Raw genomic sequence first — 18,962 nt, forward strand, 5'->3', positions numbered from 1 at the left:
GGAAAAATTGGTGATGTACATATACCAGCATAATTTTTGCCCTAATTGGTTTAGCTCGTTTCCATAAAGATATTAAGTCTCTTTCACAATCAGCTCTCTTCATCGACAAATATTTCTCCACAGTAAATCATTCATTCTCAGTCGCACACACTTCCAGACTCCTCTTAGACATGTTCTATTGCCCAAATTGGGTTTTTTCCTCATATTTCAGTCCTGAGCTTTAGGACTTTAAATGTTTCCAGTGACCACATGATGCCTTTTTTTTTTTTAACAGATCATTTATTTGCAACAGTAGTGTGAGATATAGTAGAATACAAGTGGGAACCAGATAATCACGTATTATTGTATAGTGTATTTTTCAGTAGATTATTCCAAATGTTACATATAGAAATTTTAAGTCCTATAACATTAGCTCTGCTATCATGGTGACTAAGCATTTCAACAATAAGAAGTCTTCTGGAAAAATCCATGTACATAGTTTGCTTTATCTCATTTGTCCTAAATTACAGACTGCAACAGCATGATTTAGATCATGTAAGTGGGTAGCAAATAGTTCAGTCTACATCTGCATCTTGTCTATTTAGTAAGTTCTTGAGAAACTGAGATACACAGAGGCTGATCCGAGATACAAAAAGTTGTGCATGGTGTCTTCATCTCTCACCTTGGAAATAAAGGTTCACAGTGTAAATTCTCACATATTTTATTTAGATTAAAAATATTGGATGGTGTACCATATCCTGAATGTGTTACACAGACTGCAGATAAAATGTTGCAGAGCACAGCAGCAACCGCTCTGCCATCAAGCACTAGAAAGGTGGAAATTTGAAGGCTGTCTAGCTTTCTAAGCAGATACTGTGGCAGTTATTAATAATCAGATACAAAACACATTTTGAAAAGCTCATATGCAAATACATGTGACAAGCCTAAACACTGCATGAGATGAGTCTTGCTCCTGCTTCCACTGAATGAATGAAAGATGCAGCTCCCAAACACTTCAACACGAAAAGGGTTGTGATGACAACTCAAATGCTGCAGGGTTTCTTTTTTCTTTTTTCTCTTTTTTCTCCTGAGAATAGTTAGAATTTGGCCGATAAAATACTCAGAGTCCATGCAACCCAAAAGGTATTTGTGTGCCTTGGTGTAACCACCCTTAGCTTCCATCCTTTCTTTCCTGAAATCCAGTGATTAAATATTTTGAATGTGTTTGTTAAAGTGCAAATATAGCATTAGAAACCTGCCATCATGGAGGAGTGAGAGACTCATCCATGGTTTTTTTAGGACCCCAGAATGACAACAGGCCTGGCAGACTTCCTGTGATATCTATCCACCATCATAAACAGAAGAGATTTACCGTGTCCCAGACCAACCAATAAATACTTTTAGAGGACACCAAGTTATGTTACAAGGTGCAGTTTAGAGCTGAACATAAATCCCACTCAAACAGTATTAAAGAACACATTTTTAAATCCTATTAAGGCAAAAGTATTTCCAATCCATAAAAAGTTACGCCAGTCTATTATTTAACCAAATGTGACTGTTGTACACTGATGATACCACTGCAAAACAGCTTAGAGAAGCACATATCCCTGCAGGTCAAAGCTAAACTGAGTCCTAAGGTATGCTGAAGAGTGACGTTCCCTTACATGAACGGTGATCTCTTGCAGTGGGGCAGGACCATCTGTGATGATGGCCACTCCTAAGGATTTACTTTAGGGTGAGTCATAAACCTCAAGTCGAATGCATCACCTTCCAGAATTTTGCTGAAAAACTCTGATTTTGGAAAAAACACAGGCCAGTGCATGAGAAAAGCCATCAGCCCCCCCAAAGTTCAGCATCATTTCCACTGTAGTCAATGACGTACTCCTTCATGAGTCTCATTTTGTGGGAGCAGGAGCAGACCTACCATATCTTGCTTTCCTACTAATGTCCAATGCATAGCAGCATCCTTTACTGTCTAGTGGTCTCTATTTTAGCTTCCCTTCTTTCTCCTTATCTTTGCAGGAGCCTCAGTATCTTATCTCCGATACTGACTTTGAGCAAGGAGTTCTCCTGGGACTGGTTCTGAGTGTTTGCCACACTTCATTAATACAGACTGTTCCAAGGAAAAAAATCCTCCTAACTGAGGTGGCTGGTGCTATGCTTGTGTTGTGCGCACCTCAGCAGCAGAATCAGGCTGGCTGAAGAAAATACGCATCAAGCCATTTGTGTAAAGGACCCTTAAGCATAAAACAAATCACTTCTTATTTAAATAACACAGTACATTGCAAAATTCACAAATTAAGAGCTTCCAAAGAGTGTCTTTAAATAAAAAAAATGCAAACCTTTGCTTAAAAATCTGCCAGTGCTATGTGTATTACTCTTTACTTTACCTGTTTAAGGCATGCAAAAGGTTTAATCAGTGTCCCTTTAAGAAATAGAGCATTTGAAGGAAAAAAGAAAAAAAGAAAAAAAAGCCAGAACAAATGCCTAGACGAAAAAAAAACCCACAAGTTTTGATCTTTCTCATTGAATCTATTTAGCATGGTATTTACCCATCTGGGCAGAGGTATGCAGGGGTCTAAACACCACACCTGTGTTGCCCTTCCCTGGGAGACTTAGTCCTTGCTGTGGGAAAGAGCTCTTATCTGCAATTTGACGTTGTCCCTTGCAGGTCCCTAACCATGCTCATGGCCTCGAACCGTGATGCTGTCACTGTGTTGGGGCACAGCTAAGGACAAATACCAGCTGTTTCACTAGGCTCAACAGGCAGCCTCTCCTGTGATGCTGCAACAGGTATGGGATGGGGAGTGTGTCTGCTAGGAGGGCTCATGTGTCGGGAGCGGGGCTGTCCCTGGGCCACCCAAGGAAGCCCTGTCCTGCGCCTGGGTATGCCACATGCTGTGCCTGGGCAGTGCAGGGGAGAGATTGTGGTCCAGCTGCAAATGCATGGAGGAGTCACGAAGCTCATGTTCAATGCAGGCAGCTTGTGCCACACTCTAACAGGGTTTAAGACAAGGAAAGTGTGAAACTCGGAAAGTGAGTATGGGCAGGACATGCTGGGACTATACAGGGATGGGAGCTGGGATAGTAGAATTGCCTTGGGATCGCAGTGCACAGATCTGAGTGTAGCAGTGGTTTATTATCTCATTAGAAACATCTAATTCCCCGTAATAAAGGTCGCATGTAGAGTATGTCGAAGAGCAGACAAGGCTATTACAGCCCACAGTCAGGGCTAATGCTTTTTTCCCCCCCTCTTATTGCTAAATAGGCAGGAGTAGATTTTAAATTTCAAAATAAAAACTACACAATTACACTAATAATACCATGCTCCTGACTGCTCTGCAGCTGTATATTGTGAAACTCAAAGCCACTGATGAGAAACAAAAGCAGTAAGTCAGTACCAGCTTTATAGAAATGTTCTGCTGGGGTGATTATGTCTGTCAAAATACTTCTATAAGGGAAAGACTGATTACCGAACATATTTCATGTCCCTTTCCCCCTAAAAAACCCTGCAAGTGCTTGCATCTTTTCCTAACAACAGATAAAGAAACCGTTGCCAGAGGTGTAATTAAGACTACAGGAACACTGGAACAAGCATGGATCCTGTTCAAATAGTCAGGCATCAGTTACAACAAAAGCCAGAAGCAGTCGTATTTTTATCATCCGTTATAAAAAAATATTTCCCAATCAGTGTTTCAATACAGTTAAAAGTTAAAAACCTTCTACGTTATTAATGAATTAAAACCCCCATATCTCCAACCATCTTGTAAGAAAGTAGGCAAGTAATGTAAACGTTTAGTTTACATAACTTAGCACAGAAATGTGTATTTGAACAAGTGCACTGAAAACAGATATGCCTTCTCTTCTTCTGATATCTCTTAAATTTGAGTTATTAAGTAACAGGAAAGCCTTTATATTCTTTGCATGACCTTGAGAGTCTGCTAACACTAAATGGTCAATAGTCAAACCCCAGGAGAATGTTTCACGAGATAGACAATGACAAGAGGGAGCATGAAGTAGAGTCAAATGCTTTTCAGCCTTATTACAGTAGACTTCAACATTCAATTTCAGCATATTTACTCCCAGGAAAGGATGAAGGTAATATATTTATACTGCAAATCACATAAGTGAAATTTGATGGGTTGATAGAATTTTTTTGGTTTTTTTCAAACCTATTGAAGTATCATCTTTTCAGGAGTAGTTTGCAAGGCAATAGTGATGTACATGGGTGGAAACAACACTCCTTTGCTTGACTGTCGATAAAACTCTTAAATACCGTTGGTGCTGTCCCTGAACCTCGCAGAGAACGCATAATGGATAGGATGTTCTAATCGGAGCTGACAACAGCCAATTAAGTGTCAGAAGAACAATCTGATAAGTAGGTCTTCATGTCTATAGGCATTTCCTGATACGTCTTAACTGTCAATCTGAATGTTAAACATCTCTATCTTCATCTCATTATTGACTGATTTATTAAAGGAGAATGCTTTCATCTCTTTTTTTGACTTTGGGATTGTTCCAGAGAGAAGGAAAGGAAAATACTAGGAACAGCTCTTAATATGGAATAATAGATGGGGAATCCTCATTATAGGAAAGTCCTAATATTCCAACTGAGCAGGCGTATGGTTTGGTGACACCGCTACCAAGCAGCTGCCCACACCATACCTGTTAAGAAATGGTAGATGCTCAGTTTAGAGGAGATCTGTTTCTTTAATAGGTGGGAGGATATCTGTGGACAGGCTAGCAGGCTCATCTCTGCTTTCAGTGCGTCTTGCTAGTCATACAGAAGACAACACCTCACTGGATGGATCTCTTCCCTTCTTGTCCTCACCCCTGTCGATATCAATCACATGAACTATGCCAGGCTTCAGGATCAGGTCATCGGTCTCTACATGGCTCCTGTTATCGTCCACCTCAATGTACTTCCCTTTTGGCTGGGTGGCCTTACTGAAGACGTCTTTAAAACGGCGCTTGAGTTCAACGTCTGGGCAATAGACATACTCATAAAGAGCACCAGCAAGGACTGCTCCTATTATTGGTCCCACCCAATATACCTGCAAAAAGAGGTGGAAAAAAAGACAGGCATTAAGCTCTTGAGCCAATAAAGAAGCCAGGGTGTCAGAGAACAGCATGTCACTACAGACTTCACCCACAAAACTTACTGCAGAATATCCTGGCCCAATCATTCAAACCAACTCTGCTTTCCAGAAAGGCATGGTCATATAGTTCCCTGCCTTTCATGAACTGGGGTGAAATTTGCCTGATATCATACCAGTTTATGAGGCGGAGAAGGGTAAGTACCATAGGTTTCACAGACGGTGACCGGGAGCTCAGCAATTAAGTGACTGCTCTAAAATCACATATGAAGTTGGTCAAAAGGCAGTCTCTTTGGCATTTAATGGCATTAGTCCTCTGTTACTTTTTTTTTTCTTTCTGCCTGCTCCCAGTCTCTCTCTCTCTGACATGTATTTTACCCCCTTCAGAAATTCTCCCTAGTCACCTTCAATCCAGTCATCTAAACCACCTTGCTTCCATGGGTGCAACTCTCCCCTAAAAACTCCTCTCGTGCCAGCGTTTAGGGAATTGCCAGGCAGTGGACCCCACAGAGCAGAGCAGAGGGAACTATGCTGACATGTTGGTGAGGTACGGTTACTACTTCCCCGATGCCTGAAAAAGATTTCAGTCTGTATGTGTGGCTACCAAACTTCTCAAGTGGACCAGCTGAGTGGCAGCAAAGCTATGGACACCTCCCATGGACAGACACACAGGCATCCTCTCTGGCTGCCCTGCCTTCTGTTAATAGAAAGCAGCTTTTTCCCTCCCCTCTTTATGGTAGATTCAACTTATTTTTTTAAACTTTGTCCAATAACAAAAAAGTACAGGTTCTTCACCATCCTCAGTTAGATCAACCATAGTTATAACATTTCTTGAGTAAAAAAAGGCCACAGATCCTCGTGGAGTCTTGTATGACTTGTCAAATACAGCTCTGCAGTCGCATACAACATATAGTTGCTCTGGTATAGCTTTGCTTTTGAACTAGCAGGGGTAAGATGACTGAGAAGCAGGCCCACATCTTTGAAGAGTAGCAGTTTTGTGAAGTTTTATCTATCCATCTCTTTCCAAGAGGCCTCCTCTAAAGTTTCATCGCTCATTGCCAACTGTAGGCAACATATATGGACTGTTTGCAAGACGACCCACAAAATAAACCCCAATGCAGAAAACCGATTTTCTTTCTGCATTTTCACTCAAGGTGACAATGAACTTTTAAGGAAACAAAACCTCTCCTAGTGTATATACAAACAGTTCTGCTTCAGTATTTCAGACTCACATTTCCAAAATAATCCAAATTTGGCTTCTGATCCCACAAAATCCAACAGGCAGGCAGCTACCTGATCATCTAATTTGAATACAACCAACATACACAACTTTGTAGGGGACCTATCTATTTCAGCATGGCATGGAGCAGTTCACTAATATTAGAAGGTGCAGAAGCCCACAGGCTTCTGTCAGTGGCATGCCAATGTCACTGCTCTGGAGGAGGAGAAAAGGCCATCTTTCCAAGTGACCAGGACAGTAGCTAAGCTTCTCCTACAAGTTTCTCCATGGTACATTTGTTTATTGTTTATAGCTTTAGTTATAAATTACAGGCTCCCGCAGAGTATGGATAATTAATCTTGTGAAAAACTACAGCAGTTTTTCATATGAACAAGCCATTCACTGATAACTGGGTAAATCTGCCTCAATAGGATAACTCTTGGGAACAAAGTTACACATGGTATCGTGTTTGCAGAATTGGAGCCTTAGGGCCTGAAGACAATGCTATTTCTGTTATTAGCTGCAGTGGGAGCAATGTGGGCTTCATACTTTAAAAATCAAGAAAACCCTTATACAGACTGTAATATGCAGCTCTTACAGTTAGCATTGAAAGTGTCCCTAGAAGTGCTTTCCCTGTCTATAATTAGGTGAGGCTGAGCTGCAATCCATCTCTCCCTTATAAAATGTGAATTGGTTTTTAATAAGTTTAATAGTGGGTCGCTATAGAAAATGACTGCATCATTCACAGTCTGTTTATCAAATTCTTTCCTGTGCAAATACTCCTAGTTAAGCTGATGCTTTCAAACTGAAGCAGGTAACATCTGGTCTGGTCTGTGAAGACCAGACTGCAACCGCTTCATCGCTCACTGCGGGCATTTGCCGAGGCAGGTTCTCCCCCGGGAACCAGATCACAGAGGGTCCCTGCTCTCATTTTATACGTCTGCCCCAGTTTGCTGCAGAACCAGGTGAAACGTGAAGCCGACAGAATTACTTCCGTAACTTCTCACCAGCATGACCAGGGGGTTTGCAATCTGCCTCGGAGGTTTTTTCTTTCTAGCAGTTCAATTCTTTCAGTCTCACCGGATTGCTCTTTTTGTTTTGAACTTTTTGTATGATTGCCTTTCTAACCCAGCTACTACCTCCACAAAACGGCCCCTGAATAGCAAGATGCTATTCCAACGTGCTGCATACTGCGCCGCAGTCCTAGGCGAGGGGCATAATTATACCTAAGCTTGTGGCGGGTCAGTGCCTGTCTTCCTCAGCGATGGTCTCTGTAGGGCGCACTGGGAGAGATAACTAAAAGCAATTGATGTATGAAAAATCCTGATAGCTGTTTGTCGCTATGGTGAAGGAAGCATAAAAGCAGAGTTACCCATTGGTTTTCCCATCTCCCCATGATGACAGCAGGCCCAAATGATCGAGCAGGGTTCATACTGGCACCGGTGTAATTGATCTAAAGCAGAGAAAAAATGTTACCTGTTATTAGAATCTAGACGATAGTTATTCATTTTCTGCTTTTCCTTGCACTACGGGGACACCCTGGTTTTGCATGGCTTCTAATCATGACAGCAACTATTGTCACTCAGGTCCTGAGTCTCATCACGAAATTAACAAACTCATCACATAAACAGGCAGAAAACCCAAGGGGACCCTCCTGCTATTCCAAAGGGTTTTGGCATCGATCCATAAAGAATACAGCAGCTATACAGCTAGAACAGCTATAAAGGCCACAGAAACTTCCATTTACTTCTGAAGTAGTCATAAAGGGACAAAGGGTCTATTTTTTTAAAGAGAAGCCATTAACTTACAGCAAATAAATGTCCAATTGCAACAGAAAATCCAATTGCTAAAGCTACTGAACCAGTGACATCACTTCGTTTTGAATCACAGCTGGCAAAAATAGTAAAAACCAGCTGGAATGTAATTATCAACTCCACCAGGAGTCCATGGCCAGCGGAAAGATCCCCGTGTACCTGAAAGAAAGGAAAGAAACACTGGAGATGAAACAAAGGTGATTTTGTAAATCAGAAAGCCACCACCTACATTAATTGTATTTCAATGAAAGGTATTTCTAAATGGTACGCAGTGAAAGACAACAAGGAAATTTAGAAGTACAGGTTCCCCAACCCCTTATCCCTTTTCTTTTTTTTTTTTTTTTTTTTTTGAGAGCCATGGAAAATTACTGCTGGACTGAGAACAGAGGCTTAACAGTAACATCCAACAAGAACTTCAAAGTTAGACTGCAGAAGTGTAGTTTATTTTTACACAGGGATTTGCAAATGCGGCACTTCCCCTTCACCATTTTTTTCTTGGGAGCGCTGTAATTTACTATTCAATTATAAATTCATTAATTAGCCCTGACTTAATTAATTTAAATTTCAATTAAAAATTAAGCAGTGTGCGGCTCAAGTGCATTTTTAATAAGTCCTGCAACAGGGCTAACTGATGGCATTCCTTATTAGTTTAGAACAAAGCTGAAATCTAAGCCACAATCTATTTCAAAAGTATGTCATTTTAAATTGATGTTTTTTCAATCCCCATCATAATGGCATAGAATTAATTTCCCCCTCCCTAGCCCATATAGAAATGGCATTTCACGCATATATTATTTAAATTTTGTATGTAAATTAACATTACCTGCTGTCATCAGATTTGGGGAAGTTCTAGGAAAGAGAACTTCTATAAAAAGAACAGCTGTAGCTATGACGCTGCATAAACCCATCCTAAGGAGAGCTTTAAGCCCCATCTAGATATTGTAAATAAACTAGCAAGCTCTTAAAACCTCTCCTTGAGCTCTCTTTATTCTGTGTGACACTGATTGTATTTTCTTAGGCTCTAAGCTAGTCTAGTTCAAGAGCCGGAGAAGTGATTACCGCAGTGACTCCCAGGCCTCCCACCACGCTTGGTGGTGTGACGAGGTAAAGGATGCCTGCGCCCACGATGGCTCCCAGGCACTGGGCGAGAATGTAGAAGACGGACTTGGCGAGGCTGATCTTCCTCGTGCAGACCATCGCCACGGTCACAGCAGGGTTAATGTGGCCTCCACTGATGTGTCCAAAGCACTGCACCATGGTTGCAATGCTGAGTCCAAAGCAGAGGGAGATAAGGACCATGTCTACAGGCAGGGGCTTCTCTGCTCCGCCCCAGTTGATGGTGGAGCCGAGGCTGAGGAGGACAAAAATGAGCATGGCCAAAAATTCAGCCGAAACAGCTTTCCAGAAGGGCTGAGTCCAGACTCCTTTAAATGCCACCATGATGCTTTCACACTTACACAGACGGCCACACTTACTGAAAAGGAAAACAAAGCGTCATCAGAAGTCGCCAAATAAGCCTTTCGCTCTCCTGTTGGGGGTTGCTATCCAGCAGACTTTGGAGAGAAGGAGGCAATGCCGAGCACCCTTGGGCTGGGACAACCACAGACACACACTGTCAGAGCAGACTGCCCTTAAAACATGACCAGGGTTTAAGCGTCTGCAGGACACAAGGTGATTAATCACCCCCTGTGAGGAGCCTGCCTGTATAGCTTCAGTTCACAAAAAGCAACCTCTGTATTTCTTTAAATAAGTGAGTATGAAAATAAGTCTACACTTCTACACTAGCTGACCTCTGCCTGACTTAGCGTCTGTAAAGCCCTACCACTTCCAGTGGCCAGTTGACCATCACACTCATTAAATCAGTGGGTATCCTCTTTTTCTAAGCAAATCTACTTTTCACAAAGCAGGTATGATAATTCCATAAAAAGCGGTATCTTAGTCAAACCCTATTGGTTTTGATAACAGCGTTGGGAGGTTGCCCTGGGAGCTATAAGAGAAAGTCTATTTGTTTGAACGTTCACTTTCAGTTTATATTCACGCAAAGAGCAGTTTCTTCACGGTGGACATAGGGTAAAAATTGAATTCAGCCAGGAGAATAGATGCAATCCTAAATTCTGACCTTTAAATCAATCACGCAATCAATACAGCGCTTTCTTTTGGGCAAAGGGTGCCAAGTAAGCTGTGGAACGGAGCAATATTTTCTGTATGTGCGGTATGTTGAACTCTGTATGGCAAAGAAAGAAGTGTCTTGATTTTTCCACTCCTATGTGGAGATCCTATTTATTAGTCTACATTGCCTTCCTGATGAGCTACAATTTTGCTAGATGTTCAGATACCTATGAAAGTGGGTCACCAAAGAAAAAGTTATTTGTGGTATTAATAAATTAGGAGAATAAGCCAAAAGGGAAGCATTTTAATGAGTTTCTAAGGAATGCTAACAAGATTCTTCTCTAAAAACAAAAGCAAAAAACCTCCAACCCCTCCAAAAAGCAGAAAAACAAAGGAAAGAATATTCAGCTGCTACGTTTGGGAACAGAATTTCAAGTGGAAGACGGATGAATTTATGCTCAGTTATCTAAGGTAACTGAGCTACAATGCATATTTAATACCACTTACATCAGAAAGAAGCACAAAAGGCATGTCTGGCCTTTTCAAGTTCTTGCAAGAGGAATGGCCCATGAATTTCTTAACAGTTGCAGAGAGTTAGGGAAAGGCAATTTAATCCTGTGACTGGAGCAAATAATTTGTTTCCCTGCCTCATTTCTTATGCTAATATACTGTATATTTTGGATAGGTCATGTGAACTCTATCGCAGTTCTCTAGACTCTCAGATGAGAACAAGAATTACAAGAATTACAGTATCTCCTGCAAATGGCTGTTGTAAAGCACTTGTGAAGTGATCCGAGAGACTTGAGCAGGACCTGCTCCGCCAGAGAACTAAAGCCAGAACCTCAAAAGAGAAAAAAAGCCATTCCCCAAATCTTCTGATTTTGGGTCGAACCTGAGACAAACTGAAAGGTGTTTTTGTAAGATCTCATATTAACAGTCAGTTACTGACCAACTATCTAGACTGGACTTTTTTTTTCAAAATGGCTCCCAGATCATCACCTCCCCCAATGCAAAAGCTCACAGGTATTTGGTCGTCCTTACCTTTGAACCCTATGTCCAGATTCTCACTGAAACCTAAAGGCTCGCTAACGATTTAATTTAGTGGCCTGAGTAAGACAAAGGTGCTATACCCATACTGAGAAGAGCTCATTTTCCCAGGGCATGTCCCAGGTGAACATTTAATATAGGGATGAGGCATATCCTGAAGTCCATGGCAAAGAAACCTGCACAGACAGACCAGGGAAGTGGCACTCATCTACCCTTTCACCCCCAACTCAGTTGGGATGCAACCTGGATTTCCCCGAGCTTTTGCTTGCGCTTCTTTTTGCTCAGCAAAACTCAAGCCCTGGTGTTCTATTCCAGACTTCTGCAAAATGTCCAAGCACCAAGGGCACGCACGTGTGCAAGAGGAAGCCAGGGAGGATCCGGAAGATCACACCTTCTACTGAACTGCCGATGGGCTTGCCTAGAAGGAGGCTACCTCTTAGGAAGGGCAGATCTCATGCTGCGTCTCTAGCTGAGACCACCTCCAGTCAATTCAGTCAATGTTTACAGCCCTGAAAACGCAAAAATGCTGCATGCAAGCCAAAAGCATAACTCAAACATAGAAGCTTGCTCATCAACATAAAGAAAGTTTCTGTTCTTCTAAAACAGCATGCTACCTGGAAAAAAATAAAAATGGTAGAACTACACTGTCAGCCATACTTTGACAGTAAATGATCTAAACATCTATTTTTAATGCGCACATGTTTTGCTGAAGCAGTCTGTTTTTCTGTGATTTCAATACCCAGCAAAATGCCCAGCTGTCATGGCCAAATCCTTCTTTCAAACTGCACACCTTTCTTCCCCACAGCAAAACCCCCTACAAATGCTAATAAAAGCTTAATACTGTGTTTGGGCCCCGAGTCCGGGTTTTCACTTCAATCCAAGGGCTATCAGCAGCTTAGTAATCAACACCATCTCCAACATCCACTCTTTTTTTTCAGCATGCAGTTAACTTAAAGGCTTGCGATGAGACGGAGAGTGAGAAACGGCTGTGCCGGGTCTGAAACCAAAATGGGACTTTCCAAGCAGCTAAGATTTCCCATCAAAGTTGCAAAGCAGTTTTTTGGAGTAGTTGTTGTCCACGGTTGCCTTAGATAAACACAACAGAGAAACAGAAAGACACTTTGATGTTATGGTCACACGTTAATTTCACGTGTGGCCACACTTGAAGTTCTCTGGTCTGGACTACAAGATCACACAGTGGACTGTGTCTAACGGGATGCACGGTGGCTTTTCACAGGTCGTGTTGCCATCAGGGCCGCAGGCATGATTACGGCTTCAAGGCCGTAACAATATAAATAAATAACACAGGCTCCCCTACAGAAGTCAAGCGGTATTTTAAACATTCTCCCTTTTCTAACCGCTATCATTTCAAGGAGCAGAGCAAACAGCCGGGCCGCGGGCTTGCCGCCAGCCGCTCCACACGACACCGCTGTCGCACCGAAGTTTTGTGCGTGTGGCGGCTATTTACGGTGGCATCTCTGGAGCAAACTCACATACCGCCCGACCTGCCCTGGCACAGCCGGCTGGAGCTCGGATGGAGGTCAGGCACCCGCTTGCCAACTTGGGTGGGTGGAGGAGAGGCTACTGTTGCAAAACAAAGGCACCATCGCAGGGCTCGCTCGGAACCGTTTCGCCTCGTTTTCCAACACGATGTTGCCTGAGCGACTGACGTGGGGATCCGCAGGAGGTGGGATGGGGAGGCTCGGGAGCCCAAGGACCGCAGGTTTTCGCCTGTGCGGCAGCCGGGCTTTCTGCAACACACGCCCCTCCCTCGCGGGACCGCAAGCGGCGAATAAAACAAAGTTTTAGGGTGGGCAAAAGGGGGGGAGGGGTGGTGGTATTGGGGGGGGTGGGGGTGGTGGGCGCTCTTGCCGCCCTCTGCCCCGCTTCTCGCCTCCAGTGTTAAAACCCGAGGGCGGCCGACAGGCTCCGTTCGTGCCTTCGGGGAGGGGGCACGGCGGGGCTGCCCTGGGAGCTATCCCGCGGGGCAAAACGCCGGGGGAAGGCAGCTCGCAGCACCCTCGACCCCCCCCATCCCCGCCGGCGCAGCGAGGGCAGCCCGGCTGCGCGCTCCTCCCGGGGCCGGACACCTCGGGGCGTGGGGGAGGAGGAGGAGGATCCCCTCCCGCAGTCGCGCACCCCCCCCCCCCCCCCTCCCCTTTCCCGTAAAGTCATCTTCGGTTCGGCCGGGCCGGGCCGGCCCCCCCCCCGCGCCCCGCGGAGGGCCGCGCACTCACCCGCGGCGCGGAGCGGCCGCTCCGTCGCTCATCCCTCGCCGGCGGGCGCGGAGCGGCGGCAGCGCGGGCGAGCGGCGCCGGCCGGGGTGGACGCGGGGCGGGGGCGCGGGGGGCGGCCCGGCCCGGCTCCTCGAGTGCGGCTGGTCGCCGCCGCCGCCGCGGTGCCTTCCCCTCCCCTCCCCTCCCTACCGGCTGCTCCGCGCGGGCGAAGGGGGCTTGAGGCAGCGCGGCCGGAGCCCCGGCTGCGGGTCGTTTGCCGTCATGTGAATATGCAGATCAATCGAGGGGGTTCGCGGCTGCCCGCTCAAAGCGGCGGCGGCGGCGGCGGCGGCCGTGGTTCCGCGGCGCGGGCTGCGCTGCAACGGGAGGGAAGGGCTCAGGGGTCTCCCGGTTTCTTCTCTGCCACACGCTGCATCGAAGGAAGAAACGGTCTGAGCACCTCTGCAAGCCAGGGAGCTCTACCCAGCTGAAATGCCCGTTAGGACCTTCTGGCCGGAACGCTACTGGTTACAGGAGAGGCAAGGTGCTTTTGTTTGCTGGAAGTTGCTAAACTCAAGAAAGTTTTGCCTGGCATGGAAAGCCAATGGAGGCCGCTGGAAACAACCGTTGATGTTAGACCATGACGCCGTTGAGGAAATTCCGATGGTCCCCACCTTGAGAAGAACCCGGTGACTCTACAGCCTGCAAACAACCCCCTGAGAAAACAGGCCTTCACGTTATAAGAAAAAACCAAAGTTGCCCAAGTTTCGAGGCACAGTTATTTCGTCAGAGAATGCATAGACACTGTCGCTGGAAGAAGACAAGGCTGAAAACGGAACAAAGCATCTAGAAAATCCTTTTTCCAGTGGCTTAGACCTTTGCATGCAGTAAAAGGATCTGTGCGCAAGTTGCATAGAAAACATTTTAAGGGACACGTAAAACAAGGTTAAAATAGCATGCACAGAGAAACTACATCTACTGCCATGCATCCATGCAGCAACAGAGGAAGCATCAAAGTTTGGCATGATCATCAGCCAGCCTGTACGGGGCACGCTGTACCAGATAATCCTTCTGACCATTAGAAAACAGTGCAAGATCTCAAGAACTACTTTGGGCATGGAGACCATGGATGGAAAGTCCTCTCAGCTTCCGCTAGGAGATTGTAGGTAATAATTTACACCAGTGAAAAGCAAGTATTACGTATAACACTATGAATTCAGGATGCCCTGGACAAAGTCGTACACATAGCAATAAAAAAAAAGACATGCCCCTGTGTTAAATACTTACCGATCACCGTTTATGGTAAATGCAGGTGATCATAAAGCACAAATAGTAGGTGTTTCTCTCACATTTGCTTGCTCTACCCCTAAAGCCATAGAATCATAGAATCGTTTATGTTGGAAAAGACCTTCAGGATCATCGAGTCCAACCATCATCCATGCCCACTAAACCATGTTCTGGAGTACCTTGTCTACACGCTTTTTGAATACCTCCAGGGATGGTGACTCAACCACTTTCCTGGGCAGCCTATTCCAATGTCTGACAACCCTCTCAGTCAAGAAATTTTTCCTAATATCCAACCTAAACCTCCCTTGCCGCACCTTGAGGCCATTTCCTCTTGTCCTATCTCCAGCACCGTGTCATAAAGGATACCAAGACACATTCACAATTTGATGGCAAAAGAAAAACAGCTGGCTGGATGTTTGCCTTTCTTGTTTTCAAGCTTTGCTTCACTTGCTTATGTCTTGAGCTTAGTCAAGAGCAGGTGCAGTCATCATTACACAGCTCTGCTCTTTCATTTGGTGCATTTGGTTTTTCAATCTATGCTCTTCACAATCTGCTACAGTGATTCCAGAAACTTCAAGTTCTAACACTGTCTTACTGACACATAAGCCCACTGTCTACTTCATACACTCACAGACCAACTTTTTCTGTCAAGACTGCAGGAGGAGTTCCTCACAGCGAAAGAATTTCAGTTAGGATGGTCCTCTGCATAATGTTTTTTTTACCCCTGTTCCCTTTTTCCCCTCTGCCAGGAATTACTGTACAAAAAGCTCCTTTTCAGTGCTCTTGTTTCAAACACCTGTGGCTTCCCTTGATGTGGCTTGAACGTGCCATATCTTTTCCCACCTGCATTTGGTGAAGTCATTATCTAATTATTTCAGCCTTTTATGCCATGGCTACTTCTGTCATACAAATCCTTTCCTCTGCTGTTCCAAAAGCTACAAAAGGTACCTGTACAAGTGTCAGATTTATTTCCAGTTTTGGAGCTGACTGTTTCAAATCAGGGCTGGGTTTGCTTTCATAGCTTTTCCCTGACAACATGCTTGTTCTTTGGCACCTTGCGGACTCTGCTCCTGTGGCCCATTTGTTTCATCACAAACCAAATTCGCTTAGCAAAACCAATAACTGCTTCTCCTTTTCTTGCAGATAGCATATATCTGCTCGTCTTGATCTGCAGAGCAGATCACTGCCACACGGAGAAGCCAGAACATTAATAGCTTCTGTCACTGCTACCATTCTTATTGCGATAGATCTTCCGGAGGATTACACAGAGGTTGTGGCCACATAAACAGAGAAAGGCAATGCTTCAGGCACAAACCTGGAGCAAACTGCGCTGTGCCAGCTCTGATCAAACAAATGGACTATGTTTTGTTGAAAGCATAGAAGGCAAGGAAGACATCCCTTGAGATGGCACTGAAAAACGGAGGAAAGCCACCCCAGTTTGTCCTGGGATAAAGTTGTCGATGTTGGGAGTTGGGGCCACATAGGTTCTTTTTTTTTTTTTTTTTTTTTTTTTTTTCTTTTTAATTATATATTTTATCTTTATAAAACCTGGGTTCACTCATTTTGGGCTTCTACCTAAGGATGAAATATTCCTCCTGCTGCTGTGCTCAACACAGTTAAGGAAATAACTTACGAAAGAATATCTATGAAAAATTTAAAAATGGTGTTAAAGCTCAACCGATGTTTGAGGAAGGGGAAATGTGCGGTGGAATCTCGCTGTGCCTCTGCTTCTCCTTCACTGAACATTAAAGCTGAGTTTCTACAGTCCTTTTTAGGGCATCATGAATTAAAGATCTCCGTAGGAACATAAGCCATGGTAAGAAGATGCTGCAACACGTAAGACACATTCCCGTTCTGAACAAGGACTTCCCAGACAGTGGAAGTGTGCTGGATCTGGGATTTCGGTTCGGTCTGTTATGGAGGAGAGGGCGCACTGCCAAAGTCAGAGGAATGTGCAAACAGCTAATTCCAGCTAAAGCAATATGAGGGAGAGAGGCAGAAAAACTCCCAGCGCTAGATTCTGTCACCTCAGTGAACAGCAGTGTGGAGAGAGTCCCTTCGCTCCTATGGCGAGTCTCATGGATATCCATCCTGGGCAACTCTGTCAGACCGTGGGGTTTGTCGGACAAGACTGAAGCAGAGCAAAGAAAGACCAAAATCCAAGAAAGGACATAATTTAGAAGCATTGTGTGTTTTCTCGGTGCCTCAGTCCTTTTCCACTTGTACCCAGCGGATCTGGACCGTTCTCCCTTCCGTTGCTGTTGTTAAGCTCCTCAGCTTGCTCAGCTCCTCTCTCGGCACCACTTCAGGCTTTCAGTTTCCACAAGCAATGAGTCTTACATGCATGTGCTCACTTCTCTCTCTTCCCCTCTCTTTCTCTGGGTGTTCCTGCCCCTTCCAACAGACTTTGAACCCACCAGCCAGTGTTAGCTACAGCTGATGGAGGATCAGAAATCCCAAAGCTGTTTAGGCTCCTGCCAGCCCCACGAGCCTGAGTGGCTGCAGGTAAGCACAGCAAAAGGGACGCTTGCTGCCGCTGGCAGGAGAGGCTCCAGGAGGATATTCAGAAGCGCCTGAGTGATGGAGGGACTTAGCTGCTGTTTTCAAAGTGGTGCAGACTCCTAGGAGTCTAAATTCCTTTGACCTTCCTTGGCTCCTGTTGACAAGAGCGTTCCAGAGCAGGCTGTAAGCCTTTCAGAAACCATTGACGTTTGCAGAAACTCTCAGACTTCCTTTTCTGACTGATTGAAAGTTTCATTCTGTTGCCACTAATAAATCCCCCTCCCCTCACCAATTTATGTTTTATAAGTTTGGGTTAAGCTTTGTCTACTAAGAGGATCTTACATAAAACACCGCTTATTGAAATGTGATCTTTGCACATTTCTGCAGTTTTAATTTTCCTGCGGTGTAATCTTGTTACTTAGGTCATTCATTTTGTCACGCCTTGGTATCAGTCTGGTCCAGGTTTGGCTGCAGGGCTATGTTCTCCTGACATTTAGAGCAAGAATTCCCTGGGAAATCAGTCAAGAGATTTGACATTGCTGCTGGCCAAGCTCCAGCGGGTTTAGTTTTACTCTCCTCTATTTATTGCGGAATCTGTCTGTCCACAAGCTGCACATTGAGTTCCGTGCTAGAGAAGGAGAACTGAAAGGCACAAAATGGCCATTCATTTGGGGGATTCATTCAGGCTTTTCAGAAAGGTTTTACAAGAAGCTGTGCACTTTGACGACTGCTGAGCTTCCTTAGACCTGCTCTATTGCTTCCCTCACGAGACAATTTGGATTGACTGCTTTTTCTTTGCTCTCTCCCCCCACCTCAATAGGCAGAAATTATAGTTGGGAAAGCAAAATTAAGATTGAAGTACTATAGGGACCACCAGGAGGTTTTTCATCTCTAGAAATAGTTTAATTTCAACGTGGCACAGACAGGTCCTGGGAATATGGGGGAGGGGGAAAAGTCCTTTTTCTCCCCTCCTGCCACAAACTGCTGCAAATCCTATTGCAAAAAGCTGCCTCAGTGGCAGAGACAGCCGGGATTTAATGAACTGGAGGGGAGGAGCAGGAAATCAGCCCTGGGTACTCATGGGAGCTACAGGAGAGTCACGGGAAGAATCCCGGGTCAACTGGAAGTGGGGGAGAGAAGTAGCTCTCTTGGGGGGGGTGGGGGGTGGGCAATGACATGCAGTGGCACAGAGCAGGGTGCAGGAGGGTCTGCATGTGCCAGGAGGGAAAAACAGCCCAACATGCTGGTGGCCTGTGTGCTGAGGGTTGTGTAGTCTTAGCCAGTGGGGACAAAGAGATTTGTCTAACTTTGCTAGGTGAGACACTGAAATTTGGTTAAGTGCTCGCAGATTTTATCAGCCACAAAAAATGTAGTACTCCACTTCATGTATCCCACTGTGATGTGCTCTTGAACATCCAGCCATGCTTTGCTAACTGATCTGAGTTGCTCTCCCTTACAGTCCTGCTGCTGTTTCTTAGCTCCTCACCGCCGAATGCTGAGCCTCTTCCCCCAGCACTGCTTCAGGCCTTCAGTTTCCTACAGAAACAAAGCTCGGTCAAAGAATCATGGAGCTTAAGATGAGATGGCAACAAAATATTTTCTAGTTAACTTGATCTATCATAGACCATTACACTTGATCTCATGACACATTTCATGAGTTCAGTCACTTACATTTGGTTAAATACATTTTACA

The 18,962-nt window shown here is 44.8% G+C and overlaps 1 protein-coding gene across 1 annotated transcript; it reads right to left on the reverse strand.

Moving 5' to 3' along the window:
* Nucleotides 1-278: 278 nt before the first annotated feature.
* On the reverse strand, nucleotides 279-13,594 carry AQP4 (aquaporin 4). Its single transcript, XM_049827604.1, has 5 exons — nucleotides 13,502-13,594; nucleotides 9,168-9,582; nucleotides 8,103-8,267; nucleotides 7,667-7,747; nucleotides 279-5,033 (listed from the first exon to the last, which is right to left on the reverse strand). Exons 1-5 carry the CDS (start codon nucleotides 13,531-13,533, stop codon nucleotides 4,758-4,760), a joined length of 969 nt encoding a protein of 322 aa, XP_049683561.1. The 5' UTR covers nucleotides 13,534-13,594; the 3' UTR covers nucleotides 279-4,757.
* Between the last annotated feature and the right edge of the window lie 5,368 nt (nucleotides 13,595-18,962).

Source organism: Accipiter gentilis, chromosome 2, assembly GCF_929443795.1.
Source record: "Accipiter gentilis chromosome 2, bAccGen1.1, whole genome shotgun sequence".
In the NCBI taxonomy this organism is placed as follows: domain Eukaryota; kingdom Metazoa; phylum Chordata; class Aves; order Accipitriformes; family Accipitridae; genus Astur; species Astur gentilis.

Coding starts and splice junctions, on each gene's coding strand:
- AQP4 (XM_049827604.1), bottom strand. CDS start 13,533: ATGAGCGACGGAGCGGCCGCTCCGCGCCGCGG. Junction 9,583..13,501: donor GCGGCCGCTCCGCGCCGCGG/GTGAGTGCGCGG, acceptor TTTCCTTTTCAG/TAAGTGTGGCCGTCTGTGTA. Junction 8,268..9,167: donor GAGGCCTGGGAGTCACTGCG/GTAATCACTTCT, acceptor CCTTTCTTTCAG/GTACACGGGGATCTTTCCGC.